We start from the raw sequence: 18,736 nt of genomic DNA, 5'->3' as shown, positions 1-18,736 counted from the left end.
CAAAGATCATTATCAATAAAATCGAGACAAAGAACCTCTGATAATAATCAGAACAAATTTCATCCAAATAATAGATAATTTTGACATGGAGCCACATAGTTTAACAGGGCGGGACATGGTATTAAGGAGCCAATCCGAAGTGATCTCCGTGTGGGAAAATAGAAAAGAGTATTGGTTTCCCCTAGTGGCAGGAGTATAATACTGTATCAGTTTGTTGATAGAGCTGACTAAATCTTTGTAAATTAAACATTTTTATTGAAAACTAAAATTAGGGCATAAACCACATTGGTAGTTGGTCATTTATACATATTAACTTTATTCAGGTAACTTTTTGATTTATCGGTACTTTAGTTAAAGTACATCCTATTAGTCTTTTAGGACAAGGACTTCAAAAGAGAAACTTGTTTTTTTTTTGCATGTCACGATACCATCTAGCCCGATACTAAACAATAAGATATGCATCGCAAGTACAAAATGGTATGAAATGCAATTTATTTTAAAAAAGTAACCACATACATCTATAAAAGTGCCCAGTATGTTTTACGAAAATGACAATTGCAATTAACTTTCAAGCTAAAATGCATTGAGGAGTGAGGAAGTCGATGTGGTTCACTGACACCTAGTCACTGGGTGTTTACGTGCTATGCATACTGTATGTTATAGCGCAATTAAATGTATTTTTTCATAAAAAAACATGATTAAAAAAATGTATTTGGACATTTTTGGGATTGATGTGATAATCACGCTGTGAGATATTGCGATATAATGCTGAATCACTTTTTTCTTACACCCTTAGTTGCATGGATGTGAAAAAGATAGAAACTACAATAAGAAAGCAATCAGAAAAACATTGATAACACATTAACAGTAAAACAGTAAATCATAGTGTCATAGTAAAATAAATTCCATGATTTAGAAACAAAGTGCAACTAGCATGGCTGTTAAGGCTATGAGTGACACACCTGTGGCTCTTGTGGGAAAAGGCAAAAAAGACAAGTAGATATTTTCTCTTTTTGGAATAGCTAATGGAAAGTGAAGGCCTGTGTTACTCATATTGAAGCAACCGAACAAAGTAGAAGCACAATAGAAGGTGATCAGCCAACCAGTGATATAGATGGGTCAGGGATAGTGTTTTTTGTCAGTGGTGTGGTGGATTGACATTGAGAAAACACTTTTGCTATTTTCAATGTCAAGACCACAATGGCGATCCACACAATCAGCCTCCTGGAGTGTTACCATCCACTTCTGAAGTTCATTGTTATCAGGGATGGGGGTTTCCACCCAGATATCATGTGTTCAATCTGAAAGGCTGCTTTTTTCTTTGTTTTTTCCAGCCTCCCTCAGGCCTGGGAGGAAACCCTGTTCAGCGAGCTAAAGCGTCACCATCAGGAGAGTCCTTTCTTAGTCCCCTCTTCCAATACAGAGCCAACCTTTGTCATTAAACACTTTGCTGGAAAAGTCAAATATCACATTAAGGTGAAGTATAATTCTAATTTATTATGTGACTTGCAGTTCAAGTTGGATGAATGCACATTCACTCTTCTCGTTTGGCCTATACAAACACATTGTTGGTCCAGTGTAGCCTTGAAAGATAATTTAGGAATGTGGGAGTGTGGGAAAAGCTCCAGAGCCCCTCCAGGTCAATGATTAGAGCATGGGTGCACCACGAAGTGCATTTAAAAGACATGTCACTGGAGGTAAAATAGTGCAAAAAAACTAAAAAACTTACAAAACATGTTTTACTCATGGTAACATATAATTTTTATGAAGTTTACTGGCATTTGTGTGTGCATCTGCAAGGTGGAGAACGAGTGTAAAAGTCATGTGATTAAAAATTGTAACATGACTTTTGATTTTGTGAGGTTTTGGGATGACTTTATTTCAGCTAGCCTTTATAAAAATCTGTTTTTGTTTTTTTACTCGTAGGGTTTCAGAGAGAAAAACACGGAGCACATGTGTCCTGAGGTCGTATCACTGCTGCGCAGCAGTGAGCGATCATTCCTGCATCACCTGGTCACTTCCAGCCCAGAAGCACTGTTCAGATGGGGCGTCCTGCGGGCCACCATCCGCATCCTTGCTATGTTTAAAAACTTTGGACAGCTCCGGGCTGAACTTAGTGGGTGTTCTTGTTTACATTAGGTTAGATTAGGCCAGTGGTTCTCAACCTTGGGGTCAGGACTTGCCATATTTGAAACTATTTTCATCACTTTTTGTTGTCATATTTTTGCTACCATTTCTGCCACTTCTCCATCAATATGTATTTTCTGCACATTTCTTCCACTTTCAAAACATTTTCAGCACTTTTAAACCCTTTACACCATTTTTCCCAACTAATGTCAGACATGTTGACCCATTGTTGTCATTTTAACCTTTTTTCACCATATTTCATACTTATTTTTGCCAATTTAACCACATTCACGATTTGTCGTGCCCATTATTTACTAGTTTAAACAAATTATCCCAATATTAACAGGTTGAACCCTTTTTTCCACTATTGCTGTTTGTTTTAGCCCACTATAATTTGCAACTTTTAACTGATTTCTGTGGTTTTAAAACCCTATTTCACCACCTATTCCACCATTTTTGGTCACTTTTGACCTATTTTATTTCCGATTAAACCAAGGTGACTATAAGATGACTATATACTATGGCCCAAATAATGATAAACTTACTGGATAACAGTGATCATTATTCAGATAAATAAATGAATAATAAATAAATAAATAAATAAATGTGGTTCTGACTTCATGGATGTGCCCCAAAAAGCACCCCCCTTTATTCCCCCTTATAGATGGCCCAGTTTCCACATGACTGTTACTCAATGTTCATGTCTGTGTTCAACCACCTTCAGGTACAGTGGGGGTCCCTGGTCTCTGGCACCTTTATTTTGGGGGTCATGGGCTGAAAAGGTTGAAAACCACTGCATTAGGCATTAATCTATCTGAAACTAAAAGTGAAATAAAACTCTATAGTTTGTCTAAGACAAGTCTAATGTTGCTTATTGTGATTATCTTTGACTGACATTTTGTTTTACACACTAAAGTTGCTGCAAGACGAGCCTCCCGTAAGTCCCTCAAAGACATGAAGCAGCGCAGCAATCAAATGGGAAGATTGTCCAGGTAAATAAAAAAATAAAAACACACAAGACTGTTTTATTCAATTTAGTGTCAGTCACTGTATTCCCTTTACTTCACCTTTTCCATTCACTTCAGATGCTTCTCTCTGATTTTTACAGCAACAGCCTGACCCTGGATTTTTCCTTTGACCGCTCTGATGAACACCCTCTGGATGCATTCGAGGATATATTTGCCAACTATGAAAAAAGAAAGTAAGAGGCAATCACAGGTTTCAGTTTGAGCTTTCTGTTTTCGGAGCTCTTTGTTAAGTATTAATGTTTTCTGCAGAAAAACTAAAAGTGGTCGACAGAAGCAGCTAATTCCAAAGGTTAAGTATTTGATTTTGTGTCATTGACGTAGCTTTTGTTATGCACTGAATTAGAGCTATCAATAAAAATGTCCTTATTGTAGAAATGATAAAGCTGTTTAACGCTTGTGTATGTTCCGTTAAACAGAACCTCATGAATTTGAAATCACTCCAACATATTGTTGGTCTCACAGCACTTGATCAAACCTCCAAATCCATCCTCCAAATCCATCAGTGCATGAAGCCTGCCACAGTCAGCACTCAGTTTCAGGTTTGTATTCTTTTTATTATTATTATTATTAGTTATTATTTGTCGTTATTCTGAATATCACCCGATTAATGCTTCTTCTATTTTTCTTCTAAATTTTCTGTTGATTATAAACATTTCGAATAGATTCCATGGTCTATGTTAAAATGTGGCCTGGGCCCATTTTTGTCAATATGATCCTTTACACTTTCAAACGTAATAGATGAAGTATCACTTAGCGTGTAGCTAGAAATAATTGTGGATCTTCTTTGACAATAAGATCAACTTAACCATTATAATGATATTAATATTATCATATTTAATGTTGAACATGTGAATTTTTGACATTTAATTCACCATGTACTTCATAAATGTAGATTAGCATTTAATTTGCATGTTGTCGGATGCAACCCATAGAACAATATTGGAAAAAGGTGAATAGATAAAAACATATTCACAATCCAAGTTCTGCCTGATATTTCCTGGTTCTGAACAAAATAAGACTTTTAAATCACTTGTTTTGTGGAAGAGAAACTGGATTATTGTAGTTATTTACTAAGTAATAATGTTATCCATATTGCATCTTTTACAGGCATCACTAAGTAAGCTGATGGATAAAATGAAAAAATCTGAGCCATTCTTCATTTTCTGCATTCGCACCAATGCTGATAAGGTTTGTTATCCATCAAACTGTTTTTATTCCGTGTTTGTTTTTGTTATATTTCTGTTCTGCATGATAGAATGAAGGTCATCTACAGTCACCTTTGAGCTGGTATTTTGTTTTTTGCAGAAGGAGTTGCACTTTGAGCCCGAGCTTGTGCGCAATCAAATCAAATACACTGGCCTTCTTCAGATTGTGAACATCCAGAAATTTGGCTACAGCGCCAAATACACGTTTCAGGTTATACATTTACTAAAGAATGATTAAATAAAAATCAAGACTTTATTAAAAGTTCAAAGTCATTGTCCTCCTATTGACCCTTTTTGTCTTTTGATGACAGGAATTTGTGGAAAAGTTCAGGATTTTGCTTCCACGTGGAGCCACTGCCACTCCAGAGCACATTACTGCACTGTTGGAGAGGTTGAAGTTGGATAGGAATACTTACCAAATAGGAAAAACCAAGGTTATACATGCAATTACTTATCAATTGTACTACTACTGCTCATTTATTTTTGTAATTTATGTACTTTATGAGACAAATAGGTTAATAAAAAGCTTATTTATTAAAAAATAAAATAAAAAAGGTTAACAGGAATTGATTGAAAAAGAAACAAACCAATATAATCGGGTATAGTGCTACTTTATTACTTTATTTGTACATCCTTTCTGTAATCACAATTGTAAATAATTGTTTTCCATCATGCTGTAAACATTTTACCCCGCTCAGGTTTTCCTGAAACAAAAGAATCGGCAGCTGCTTCAAGACACACTCAACAAAGAGGTGATGAGACACATTGTCATCCTGCAGCGCTGGTTTCGTGCCTGTCTGATGAGGCTTCACTTCCTTCAGAAAAGAGACGCCACGCGCATCATACAGGTGGGATTCATCTATCAACATGGTCAAAGGAGCAAATCTATGGAACTCTACCCAAGCACCTAAATTTAGAGACTAGTGATAATGCTTTTAACAACGGACTAAGAAAATAGCTAAAATCAAAACAACAGTGTTAACGTTGATAGTTTTAACTGGTTTCTTGCTTGCCAGTGTTACCTCTTCCATATTACTGACTGTATTTAACTTAATATTGCTTTTCTTTTATTGTTGTCATTTTTTTGTACAGTGTATTTTTTTTTTTCTTCCTTACTTTCTTATTACTTCTGTTACTTTTAACCCTTTAAAAGCCTCCAGTGGACAGGTGTTGCTAATTAGCACATGTGCTAACACACCTAAATCAATACATTTGGGTCGTAGCCAGTGTAATTGTGATGTCCACATCAAATAAATAAAAATGAAAAATAAATATTGGCGCTATGGTTAATGCCATGTTGCACAGACTACTTCAGTGCACATTTTCTTCTTTTTGTCATAACTAAAGAACATTAACCAAAGTAAATGATGCGCAAAGCTGACTCGGTATTTTGGTGTTTCAGAGGAGCTGGCGGGAGTTTTACGAGAATCAAAATAGAGCAGCTTCTATTATCCAAACGGCATGGAGGACTTCGCTGAAAAAGTCTAAACCCAAACATGAGAAGGATGGAGCCCGCCTTGGACGACAAAGGTTTGTATACCCAACCTTATCTAAGTACCAACAGCTTTTTTTTTTTTTTGCTTTACCTGTGCAACTTTATTTGTGTAACTGAAGATTTTAATAAAATAATACATTTGTGGTATTTTTTTTTTGCTCCACACAATGACTTTTTAAGTTGTGTATTGTAAATTTAGACTCATTGTAATGTAATGTGTGTTTGACTTAACAGTTCATCCAAAAGAGAGCTGAAGAGACAGGACAAAGTAGAGCTCAGTCCGAACAGAAAGAAAACGCCAGAACCAGAAAGAGACCGGAGCAGGGATAAACGGGAAGGCAGAGGATCCCCACCCCCCCTCACCCGACCATTCTCCCTCCCCCTGGACACCAATGTAGGAGGCGGCGATGTCGTCAGCCCCTCGAAACCCAGCTCTCTGCAACGCTACAAAGATACGGTGGGCATTAAGGACAAGGCAACAAAGTGGAGAGAACGACTGAGTGAAGGGGAACCAACGGATGAATCCAGTCCTGAGGTCCGACGACGAGAAAATAAGAAAGTTGAGTACCTGTAAGTCATCATATTATTGATAATAATAGTACCGTAACGTTCATTGATTTTGAAAATGTTAAGATAAGGAATTGTTTTTAGGCTGTTAGAGCCCGTTATGTAGCTTGACCCAAAATGTTAAGAGACCTGAATTGTTATTAAAAAATAAAAATAAAACCCACAATGTAGTAACTGGTCAAAAGTGCTGAGCCTGAAATGTAATAAAAAATGGGTGACACTTTACTTCAAGTTGTATACATAAATACATGAATAAGGTATCATGAAGGTTGTCATTTAGTGTCGTTCGTTACCCTAACCCGACTAGATCCCTCCACCTAACCCGCAAAATGCCAACATAGCTCCAAAGGTGTCATAATTTAGCCAAAGGTGTCATAATTTAGCAAACGACGCTAAATGACAGCCTTCATGACACTAACACCTTATTCATGCAAATGGCAGTGTAATGTCAGCCTTATGTGTAAAACTTCAAGTATATATATATATATATATGGTATATGGTATGTAATGTATGAAGATAAGAAAATAAAGTTAACAAAAATGTCATATATATATACAGTATATACACACATATTTACGCAGACGCGTTTGTGTATAATGCTACTCTACATTGAAGCAATATAAATGAATACATAATTCATGAATAATTGACTCACTTTATGATGTAATAAAATGACTACACTATTAGGGAAAAACATATTTTGCCTGCCCTATAATGTAACATCTTGTTTCATTTTGGGCAATTTTTTTTGCATGTCAAAAATGCTGTATGTCCTGCAACGTTTTGTTCACCGCTCTGCTCTTGTGTCTGCAAAACAGATTGAAAGGGAAGTCCATGTCTGCAGATGAACTGTCCAAGATTAGCTCATCTGGTTCAGATACCCCAACTTCTGAGGTAACACTTGTCTCTAATGTAAAATTCCAGTCATACGGTTAATCTCTAACCACCCGACCAAATCCTGGTTTTTCCCATTGCTGTACCTTTTGTGAGCTTCTGTTGTGCTGACAAACACATGCATTACATTTTGCATCCGTCAAAGGAGGCAAATAAGTCAGTGTCTCGTCACCTTTTCCCGACCCGATCAGGTCAAAGTGCGCTTCCGCAAGCAGAACAAACGCAGGAGGCGCTTAGCCTACGCTCGCAGCGGACTGGTGATTAACTTTGGGGGCTCCAAAAAGGAGAGCGAGTACTGGAGCTTTCCACTTCCCCCAATGAGCCCCGTCAGCTCCATCCTGAAGACCTCAGCAAGTACCATGGACGTCCGGGCACTCAAATACCAGGTCAAGGTACTGCTGTGAGGGGGCGCCATTGATCACAAGTGACCTCTGCATGCAGGCCTTGCATGTGTATGTCTCCCAAATGGATTGACTTAAAAGCTTGCACCGCTCTGGGACAGAATTTTTCCTGCTATGAAGCTATGCTATTATTTTAGCATCGAAGGAAAAATCGGAAAACAATTACCCGTTCACAGGCTTACCGCAGTTTCTGTGGTTACGATTAAATCTACTATTCAAAGTGCTCTTGAACACTCCGTCCAACGCTGATTTCATAGGTAAATAGATAATAATATAATAATGGGAATATTGCTTTGTATGAAATTTAAATTTAAAAACAACTTCTCCTGAACCCGCTTTGTCCTGCACGTGGTTGTTGGCGTCTGCTGGTGCTAACACATAGACAGACAACAACATTCACAAACCAGTTCCGTCCTACGAGCAAGTCAAAGACTCCAAATAGAAATCCTGAAGGAACATGTAAACTCCACAAAGAAGGGTCCCAGGAAGTTAAACCCAGGGCATTTGTAATGCAGAAGTGCAAACCCCCTGCACCTCGCTGGAAAATCTGTTCATTTTAGACCAACTAATTAAGTCCTTTGGACTGGTTAAGGAGGTTAAGGTTTAACTGGTGGTAGTGGTATTGTATGCTTTTGCATGAGAAGAGCAAATGGTGATGGGTTGCTGCTGCTGTGGTTGTATTTTATTATGTTATCTTAATGGTGGTGGAACGCAGCTTATGGCTGTAGCGGCAAAAGGGTGGATGTTGAGCAAAGAACTGTGCAGAAGGAAAGAAATATTTTGCTGTAATTCTTTGAGGATTTCCACTCAATCCCACTCAATGTTTTTGTGCCGTTGCAGTTCCCAGCAGAAACTGACAGCGCAAGGTACAGCCTTCCACCCAAGGGATCCAATGAGGATTCGGAACCACAGGATTCCAGCCAATCACAACTCACTACTCCGGAAAGGTAAAATTCTTTCCCCAGGTGTTTCCTAAATGACTAGATTACCCACATTTTTCTCATTTTTCTTGCTGCTGTTTTTGGTTTTTTTCAAGATACCTGAATTTATTTTTCTTTGTTGTTGTTTTTTTCTGCAGAATTTCATTTTTTGATAGACTTCTAAGAAAATGGCCTGCAAAATCTTTTCCAAGCAATGATTTGGATAATGTCGGTAATGCAATGTCATATCAATCCTTTTTTATAGCAAGTATGCTGCACTGACACTCATGTACATACTACATAAGTTACATCAAGAAGTGTTTAAGGACAAATAGTCTTAGTGCAAGTTAACTGAATATTTTAGCTATAACTGCTTATATCAATAAGCCTTACATATTCTGGTATTTACTGTTACCAAACTAGTGTTCATTTTTAATTTACGGTTGGCACTTGATCTGACTGAAGCCAGACTAAAACTAAAATGAATTCAGTATAAATTCAGGCAAAGAATAAATAAATTACATAATTTTCATAAATTAATCAAGCAATCTTTATTTCTTAAGCACTTTCCATATACTTTAACACAAGGTGTTTCACATTTAAAACATTTAATAAATAATTCAAAGATCATTTGATCTCTGCTGTAAACACTCAATTAATTGAAATTGTCAGAAAAGAATTGCGCATTGCATTGTGGGATGTGGAGTCCCATAGATGGAGGCATAGAAGAAAACAATGACGGATGTTTATTTTTGGGCTTACACGGAAAGACGCGTATCCGGCCAAAATTGAAAGTCTCGAGGAGTGAGGTGATATCACAGGGAATACCGGGAACAAACTAGAAAAAAATAGTCTCAAACAAATCATCCTTTTTGGCAAGGGGACTATGGTGCAAAATTGAAACAGTGCTTAGAGTGGAGAACAAAACAAACGTTCGTGCAGCAATTTCAACCTTTTAAATCTTTTTTTTGAGCACCTAAACAGACAATAGGAAACCATGTCCTAGTCAGTCCCATTAACCCTTCTCCACACACACACACACTGCTGAAAACTGCACATAACATCTTTGCGAATAAAAATGACAAGCCCTCTAACTGACGAGGCCGTACATCACTGTGTCTACAGTCACCTTAAGCAGCTACACTCCAACCCCTTACCACACAGCAAACAAAAACAGCGGAAGACTGGGCCGTAACCCCACCATTCGGATCAGCCGTGCTACGCGGGTGCAGCAGTGGGACGCATCGCTGGATCGAGAGATCACCGACTCCAAAGAGCTACGAAACCTGGACGAGTTCCTGGGAAATCAGGTGAGATAATAACAGTGAAGGAATGAGTGCTTAAATAAATAAATAAACCTAATCCAACTATTGATCTGTTAATAAATGCATTACATTTTGTTTATTGCTTCATTTTTCTATTTCTAGTATTACAAACTGAAGAGGCCTGTTAGAGCCCAATATGTAACAAGACCTGAATCGTTATTAGAAAAATGTTTGATAAAACCTGAAATGTAATTACTGTTCAATAATGGAACAAAAGTGATGAACCCTAAATGTAATAAAATGAATTCAATGAAACCCAAAATGTTACAACTGGTCAATAATGTAACAAGCTTAAAACGTAAAAATGTTTTGACTTTTTATATATGTATATATACATGAAGGTAAGAAAAAAAAAAGTTTCCAAAAATGTCAAGGTCCTCCAAATTTTATGTATATATACTCACATTCACATATTTACGCATTCTCATTTGTGTATGATACTACTCTCTACATTGAAGCAATGAGCCCTTTAATTCATCATTCATGGGCTCACTCTACGATGTATTTTGTCTGCCCCATAATGTAATAATGAGGATGAGGGTAAAACGTTTTTAAGTTTTGGGCTCCGCATTTTATTTTATTATTGACCAGTTGTAAATGTTTTGGTTTTATTTTATTTTTTAAAGTTACTTTTCTACACTATTGACCAACTATTACTTTTCGGGTTTTATTACAATTATTTTTATAACATTTTGTGTCGTTTCATATCGGGCTCTAACATGGCCTGTTTTTTAATCTGTTCTCAGGTGAATGACCTGCGATCAAGAATAAAAGAACTCTCACCAGCAGAAAACATTTTCCTCACAGCTACAATGCAGTTCAGAGAGACCATCAAAGGCATGTACTCAGTCCAGGTAAGCTCAGCATCGCTTCCTCTGTAGAAACAAGAAATCATAACATTTTGATCAGTTTGACGGGGTTTTTTTTTTCCTTTTCAGAAGCCAAAGATAGCCTACAAAGACCTGATGAAGGGATACCAGAACAAAGTTAACTCACTGGCTGGACCCAAAGTGAAGGCTGAAGTGTCCCTGGTGGTGAACTTGTTCCAGTCAGTGTTGGACGGCTTCATCAGGGGTGAAATAAAGCGGGTGGAGTCGGAACCAAACAAAGTGAGCCTCACACAGTCTCTTCATTACTTAGTGAATGTAAAGTCTCCTCAATAATTTGCAAAGCTCACCTTTGGCTTTTCTCAGGCTACTAAAACGACAAAGAAGAGGAGAAAAAAAGAAAAATGTGTAAGTTGTGTAAAAAGGTTTGTTGTCATGTTTTTTATGATGAAATCAGATTAATTGTTTCTCTCTGCTGCTCTACGGTTTGTCAGCCGGACAATCCTCTCGATCACTTGTTCAGCACTTACCAAGTGAACATTATGCAGTCGTGTGACTTGTGTGGCTCGTACATCTGGGCAATGGAGAAAGCCTACATGTGCAGTGGTATGTCTCAGAATTAGACAGCAATAAGGTGTGTTTTCAGAACTACTAAATGTACACGTTTCCTTTTATCTCATTATAGCCTGCAAGTTAATATGTCACAAGAAATGCCTGAGCAAAATCATCACAGACTGCTCAACACGGTGTGCCCGGCAGGTAAGAAAGGAAGCGTCAGTTTGTTTTTTTGTTTGTTGGGTTTTTTTAGGGGGGTTTCTCTTTCTTTTTTTCTCTTCTTTTTCTTTTCTTTCTTTTACTTTTTTGTATTAAATAAATGCATTTATTTTATTGCATAACTGTGGCCATCACTAGCCCTCCCTAAGGAAGGGTAAGAAAACCTTTACTAAAGGAGGAATATAAAAAGAGACAGCAGTGTTGCACCTTGGTGAGTGGGAAGGGAACAGAGAAGAGGGAGTCAGGGTAGGACAATGGAAGGGGTGGGAAGCTTCAGTGTGTTGAAAAAATATATTTTACAAAGTTATAACCTCTTTTTTCTGCTTGTCATCCTGCGGTTATTCTTTCTGTGTGATAGGATAACAGCATGCCAGGCTCCCTTCATTTCGGAGTGCAGGTCTGTGTACTCACAAGTACGGCCAACCCAGTGCCCAAAGTGATCGAGTTGTTATTGATGCACGTGGAGCTAAACGGCCTCTACGCTGAGGGCATTTACCGAAAGTCAGGCTCCACCTGTCGAGCAAGGGAGCTTCATCAGATCTTGGAGACTAGTAAGAACAGTTTTACTTAACTGGTTTAGCGTTTGTCTTAAAGACAACACTTATTAAATTATTTTATTCATTTTTTTGATGGATTTCTTCATTTATTACGATCATGTAAATGACAACTTAAAAACTGTTTAAAATAAAATAAATAAACATCAAGAAATAACAACAAAACGGTATCTTACATCTCCAAATTCTTATGCATCTCAGTATACATGAACGAAAAGGAGTAGGAGGAAGTATAAACGTATCTAATCCTACCAGTTTAATTTGTTTGAGATTTCCTAACCTATACTTTCACGAACATTTTGAAAACTATAATGTGAATAAACAATTAGTGCAATGTAATACTCACACAGAAACCATGAAATAATTGTTTTTATATTAACCACACCTCTTTTACAAGAAATGTACCATATCCCGCTATGTTTTACTCCAAATAACAAGCGAGTACCTGTGGTAATTAGTTATAAACATACCTCTGAAGAGTAATTTCTTTATGCTTCTTTTCATACAGAATTATGCTCAGAATTATTTTAAATTCAGTTCTTAGTCTGTTCCACAGATGGTAATACAGAAGCTGTTGTACGAACACCGCCAACCTTTAGATTTGATTTCCCTCTTAAATTACAACCTCCCCCTCTTTCATTAAGCATTTCCTGATTATAATTGTTGCTATATATAACACCTGTGCTGTTTTAGGCTCCAAGTAGACAGAAATTCAGAATTTTGGATCTGATTAACAAGTCATTTGTGTGAACCCCAAAATCTATAAACAATTCTGATTGATCTTTTCTGCTAAATGAAATGAAATGACTTATTTGTTTACTGTATTGTGCTGTGCCTTCAGATCCTGAGGGTGCTAGTTTAGACAACTATCCCATCCACACCATCACAGGCCTTGTGAAACGCTGGCTGAGAGAGCTGCCTGATCCTCTCATGACCTTTTCACTCTACAGTGACTTCCTGCATGCCGTGGGTGAGAAATCATTCATATGATCTTTGACTTGTACAACATATTCTCTTGTTTTTCATTTTTGCATCAGGACATACTTGATGAATAAGTGTTAAAAGATCCTACTTACTATGACAGTTCCTATATTTATCATTTAAAAGAGCCCTCTCGTGAAAACATCTTTTAACATTTGTTTTTGTGACGTATATTTAAACATTCAGGGGGAAATATTAATCAATGTCCAAGGAAGCTAAAGTTCCTCACTTGTCAAAAAGAACTGTAACAAACGAGCACTCAGAGAATACAAACCTAAACCAAGTGTCAAATATCCTCTTTGTCAGATATTAACAGTTATCTGAATCAGTGATCCTGATCCTCGTACTATGATCATTCACACTTTAAAGACATTAATAACCATACAGTAGGTCCAAATGTATTGGCACCCCCATTTTTTGGAAGATCTCAATGAAATGTGCAATTCATATCCAATCCAGATGAAACTCTGTCGGATAATTGAGGAAGTAACCCGACATAATTGAGTCAAATTCATAAAGATTAAACATTTACAAACCAAGATATTAATTTTTGAAATTTTAACAATAATGAAACTGATCTAGAATCAGTATATTGATCTGGATCTCCTCAAAAAGTTAAAGAAATCCTCTCAGGCCTAATGTCTATCTTTAGTTAAAGGTATTGTGGACGATGTTTAACTTCATCAAGTCTATTGGTCCTCCTAATTGTCAATCATGTTTACGTAAGGCCATCGTACGTGCTCGTCCCCGGTGCGCATCGTGTTTTTGAAGATTGATTTTTCACTTACCGGTGGCGAGTCTGACATAGTGGGAAAAGTGAAAATCTTCTTTTGGTAAGTAAGCTTGTATGACCAATGTCCTCACCAACATGTGAACAGAGCTGTGCACGAGGAAGACAGGGCACATGCACGCTCTCCCGCACACGTAGGTGTGTTGCGCATGCACGTTTTTTTCAAAAAGTGGACAGGGCATTTCTTTTCCTAACATCATCCACAATACCTTTAAAATTTTGTCAAAATCAGACAAATAAAGACATTTTTTTAAAAAGGTGGTGAAAATATGACCTCATTGGCAAATATAATTATGGTATCCAGATCCATTAGGAAAAAAATGGAAAACCAAATAAAAGATGGAACCCAATCATGTAAATTACCTGTCCATAGCAATAGCAGTGTATGTACCAAAGGAAACGGAAACCTCCAGTTCTAATAAGATCTCTCAGGTTAACACGCGTAGACCACAAACTCAAACATCTAAAGTGAAAACAAAGTAAATGCACTATCGTTTTTCTTCACGGTGAAATATATGATGTTTACTTGTTGGTGATCATCTTGTTTTTTTCCCTCAGAGCTGCCGGAGAAATCTGAGAGAATCAGGGCCGTATATCAGAAGGTTGATGAGCTTCCTCCTGCTAATTACAACACATTAGAGCGTCTTATCTTTCACCTCGTCAGGTAGCAAACTCTTGTTGTTTCTGTTTTTTATGATTATCTATTGGATTGTAACACTGTGTCTTTCAGGGTTGCAAAGGAAGAAGAGCACAACAAGATGTCTTCCAACTCTCTGGCCATCGTTTTTGCTCCGTGCATCTTACGCTCCCCTGATTCTGATGATCCCTTCCTCAGTATGAGAGATGTCTCCAAGACCACGCGGTAATTTATCACTCTGCAACCCTTTTTTGTTTTTCTGCTTGAAGTTTCATTATAATTCAATGCGTTTTAATGATGTTGTCACTGTTGTTTGCAGCTGCGTGGAGGTCCTGATTTCTGAGCAGTTAAGGCGCTACAATGAAAAAATGATGAACATTCAGGAGCTGGAGTACGCCGAGGCCCTGGCTGTGAATCAGCTCAAACTGAGGAGACAAAACACGGTGAGGGTACAAAGTGGTCACATGAAAACGTGGACTCCGCAATGTGTCAATATTTTACATACATTGGGTTAGGGCAGTGGTTCTCAAACTTTTTTGGGTATTACCCATTTTGAACGAAGGCAAACATTAAGCCTCACCTGTGCCCATTGCCCCCCAAATAATCCTAACAAATAACACATTTTCAAATGTATTGAACTAACGGAACAAGTAATATCATATTTCATAATAAATCCAAAATCAAAAACTTAATTAAACTAATCACCTGCAAAACCTTGAAAAACAAATGTCAAAGTGCAGTGGTCAAAAATACAGGAAACAAAGAAACATTGTTTGCAATCTGTGACAAAAAGCTTAAGAAAACAAAAAAAGAAATTCAGGGAACAAGTAACATGTCTCATAATGCATGTATTTCATGAATGTTAAACCTGAAAAACAAAACTAAACCTGCATGAAAACCAAGTGTTAAAGTGTTAGTTAATGACTAATAGTTAATTAGTCAAAAATACTGGAAATAAAGAAACATTGTTTGCAATATGTGGCAAAAAGCTTAAAAAAACCAAATGTTTTCAGTCATTTTAAATAATTGTTTTTACACATTAATTCCACATTACATTTTGTTTCCGGTCCATATCTAATGCAGGCTAATAATTAAATGCTCTTTTAATTTCTGCTACATTTTTAGGCTTCTCATTTTTACTTTCTTGGTGTGTATGTGTTTTGTTTAGTGTTGTTGATCTCAGAAAGGCAGTTGGCATGAAATTGAAAAGTTTGTCGCACCCCACCTGTCATAGCTCTATTTCCCACAAGGGGGGGACGTACCACACACTGTGAGAAGCACAATAGCCTGGAATCCATCTTAATCTCCTTGTATTAATAAATGTTTAATACAGGCGATTACTTACTGACAAAAAGTAAGAAAGTGGGTGTGGCTTATCACCAGGCTAATGGGTTAGGGGTACTGTGTGAAACTGAGAAACGTGAGAAGTAAACTCACAACATTTTAGATGTGCACCATTGCTTCACTGCATGCATTTTGACTCATAGCTCATACTGATGCCCAACTCTGTATTGATCTGTGCACAGGTGATTGACAAACCCTGTGAGCTGAATGTTCCTCTGCGAACCTCAGATGAAACAGATGAAAGAACCCTCATGGAAAGAATCAAATCAATTAAGCAAGAAAAGTATGTTACATAAAGTCTACACAGCCACACTTTTTTAAAGATGCATGGTATTACTTTATCATCCCTCTTTCAGGGCAGATTTGGCCTGCAGATTACCTGACCTGGAGCAGGAGCAGTCGGACAATGACAACCTGGACTCGTCTTCATCGATGAGCTCAGAGAGCCTGGATGACCGGCTAGGTAGCCTGGACTCGGAAGGTCAGTAGCCAGGTAAAGTATCTCTGTCCATCATCTGATGTTAATAGAAGGTGGTGGTAAGTTTTACTTGAACCTACTTAATAGGGATAGAAATGTGTTTTAAGCCTTTAAAGCAGTGGTTCACAACCTTTCTCTTTTCATGACCCCATTTTTTTATATCACAAAATTTTGGCGATCCCATGAAACTTTCTTTCTCTAAAATTAGTTTTTCGATCATGTTTGTTATGCTGTGTTAAAAATACAAAGTCCAATATTCACCAGCTCAGATATTTTCATACTGCTTTTTATTTGAACTACATTTATATTTGAGAAAGTGAAAGTATAGAATACGGCATGTGGTGTTTTAATTAAAAAAAGAATGATCATTATTTAAGCTCTTTGAGCTTTCTGCCCCTTCCTGCCACTCTATATCTATTTCTGTGATATTATTCACACTATTGTTTTTAAATATCATTGTATTTTCAGTGTGCCCCAGGGCTGCTGTGGCTACAATAGTAGCTTACTTCCACTAAGTGTGGAGTGAAATAATAATGCCATGTTAATCGCTTTGAGTGACCAAAAAAATTCACTTTATGAATCCAATGCAATTTATTTATTATTATTATTATTATTATTATTATTATTATTATTATTATTATATTTGTCTTATTATTATATTGCTGGTGTTTTTCTATTTTTAATTTAAATTAAAATCCTGAATCCTTGAATTATGTATGCTGTTTGTTTTAAGTTTACAAAATAATAGGAATAATAATGACTTTTTTTTAATTTTAGAATATAAAAGTTTTATTTTAATCAGTAATTTTTTAACATTTTATTATTACTAGACATTTCAGGCGACCCCATTTTATTTCCGGGTCACGACCCCAAGGTTGAAATCCCTGCTTTAAAGTGTGAGTGATCATGGTCCCATCATCAGGATCACTGCTCTAGATAACTGGGACAATATTTGACACTTGGTGATGGTTTGCGCTCTCTGAGTGCTCTTGTTTTTATATTTTCTCATGGTTTAAACCCACCAGTGTTGGTGGTTTCATATAGTGCTGCCCAGTTGATGCAATGTATTATTACAATGTCACTAATCTAACTTTACTGTCACCAGGGAGGCAGACCACGCATGGGTTGAACCAGAAACCTGACTGCCTGATGAAACCTCCTGACCCGGCAGAGACAGTGAGACGTGGGATTACTCAGACAGATGTTGAACAGAGGGAGCTCACATCAGGACAGACTGCAGATGTTGCCTCACCAAGTCATAGGCCTTTAAAAACTGTGAATGGAAGTTTTGAGGACCTGGACATTCCCTACATCGATGAGGAGGAAGAACTTTGACGATAATAATGATTTTAATATCAGTAAGTTCATGTTGATAGAAAAAAATATAGTGCACTTTGTTTTATAGATTTCTCCATTTGTCAGTGCTGCTATAGAAACAAAGTGTTTATCTATTTGACACAAGGAGATACAGTTGTGATGTAAACAGATTGCAGCACCGGACAACACATGTTTGAACCTGAACTGTGTGACAAGCTCAGGAGAGAAAAAACAAGATGAATTGAGGACTAACTTGAGTATGTGGGTGTTTTGTTTGTAAGAACACAACGCTTGGAGCCCAAAAACTGCATTACTCCATGTGGGAAAATGTATATTCTGTTACTGCACAAAAGCAGTTCTTACCTTGTACACAGTGACTCTCTAAAAAGTGAGACAGATTGACATTATTTCTTTCTCTACATTTTTCCGCAAAAAACATTCTATAGTAATTCCTTTTATTTTTTTGCTTGTGCTATAGATGATACCGTGACCAATCATTAATTATGTGTGCCTGTAAAAAAAAAAAAGCTGCCACCTTAAAGATTGACTGAGCATTTTTGATGTGGTTCAGCTGTGCAGCATCGCCAAGTGAACATCTGTTTGCAAATGTTTTGCATGCTTGTCATTGTATAAGGTGATAGAAATGGTGCCAATCATGGCACATTTATTCCAAGTGTAATATATATGACATTAGCTAAAATAAATTGTACATTTTCAGGCCTGTTGTGCAGTGATGTACATTGAAACTGACCAACTGTTTATGTAAAAGATTAGCGTGTTTGTTGTTTTTTATTGTTATGCTAAATGTAGTTAGGTCCATATAGAATACATCTTTTTCCAACTTTAATTTATGTTCACCACAATGTAATAACAACAAACCACCAATGTGCTGTCAGACTTACAGCTTTAGGGGAATTAATCACACAAATAGATTTTTTCATGAGGTGACCAGTGTCTGGTCATGTCTAATATGTCATTCCCTTTATTAAAGGGACTAAAAGAAATCTGAGAAGTACAGTCCATAGTATTTATGTCTTATTTCTTCATCAATCCATATTCATGGGCCACTTA

At 37.0% G+C, this 18,736-nt stretch overlaps 1 protein-coding gene across 5 annotated transcripts in view; it reads left to right on the top strand.

The window, feature by feature from the left end:
• Positions 1-18,382, top strand: part of LOC114478969 (myosin IXb) — a 32,743-nt gene extending 14,361 nt beyond the window's left edge. The window contains exons 11-40 of one of the 5 annotated variants that reach the window (XM_028472345.1): positions 1,335-1,476; positions 1,927-2,116; positions 3,044-3,119; positions 3,236-3,328; positions 3,405-3,444; positions 3,572-3,694; positions 4,263-4,343; positions 4,461-4,571; positions 4,672-4,794; positions 5,059-5,208; positions 5,763-5,890; positions 6,090-6,425; positions 7,242-7,317; positions 7,509-7,703; positions 8,559-8,665; positions 8,797-8,870; positions 9,764-9,948; positions 10,710-10,817; positions 10,902-11,072; positions 11,157-11,198; positions 11,285-11,396; positions 11,476-11,549; positions 11,923-12,115; positions 12,960-13,088; positions 14,448-14,553; positions 14,620-14,751; positions 14,846-14,969; positions 16,053-16,153; positions 16,227-16,351; positions 17,454-18,382. In XM_028472345.1, the coding sequence (XP_028328146.1) occupies positions 1,335-1,476; positions 1,927-2,116; positions 3,044-3,119; positions 3,236-3,328; positions 3,405-3,444; positions 3,572-3,694; positions 4,263-4,343; positions 4,461-4,571; positions 4,672-4,794; positions 5,059-5,208; positions 5,763-5,890; positions 6,090-6,425; positions 7,242-7,317; positions 7,509-7,703; positions 8,559-8,665; positions 8,797-8,870; positions 9,764-9,948; positions 10,710-10,817; positions 10,902-11,072; positions 11,157-11,198; positions 11,285-11,396; positions 11,476-11,549; positions 11,923-12,115; positions 12,960-13,088; positions 14,448-14,553; positions 14,620-14,751; positions 14,846-14,969; positions 16,053-16,153; positions 16,227-16,351; positions 17,454-17,683 (3,877 nt within the window). In that variant the 3' untranslated portion in view covers positions 17,684-18,382. Of the gene's footprint in view, positions 1-1,334; positions 1,477-1,926; positions 2,117-3,043; positions 3,120-3,235; positions 3,329-3,404; positions 3,445-3,571; positions 3,695-4,262; positions 4,344-4,460; positions 4,572-4,671; positions 4,795-5,058; positions 5,209-5,762; positions 5,891-6,089; positions 6,426-7,241; positions 7,318-7,508; positions 7,710-8,558; positions 8,666-8,796; positions 8,871-9,763; positions 9,949-10,709; positions 10,818-10,901; positions 11,073-11,156; positions 11,199-11,284; positions 11,397-11,475; positions 11,550-11,922; positions 12,116-12,959; positions 13,089-14,447; positions 14,554-14,619; positions 14,752-14,845; positions 14,970-16,052; positions 16,154-16,226; positions 16,364-17,453 lie in introns of all 5 variants that reach the window. The other 4 variants (XM_028472346.1, XM_028472344.1, XM_028472348.1 and 1 more) reach the window with 4 other exon arrangements.
• The last annotated feature ends 354 nt before the right edge of the window (positions 18,383-18,736 follow it).

This window comes from Gouania willdenowi, chromosome 17, assembly GCF_900634775.1.
Source record: "Gouania willdenowi chromosome 17, fGouWil2.1, whole genome shotgun sequence".
NCBI classification, from domain to species: domain Eukaryota; kingdom Metazoa; phylum Chordata; class Actinopteri; order Blenniiformes; family Gobiesocidae; genus Gouania; species Gouania willdenowi.
The sequence above is the reverse complement of the archived record's forward strand: the minus strand, read 5'-3'. Positions and strand labels throughout refer to the sequence as shown.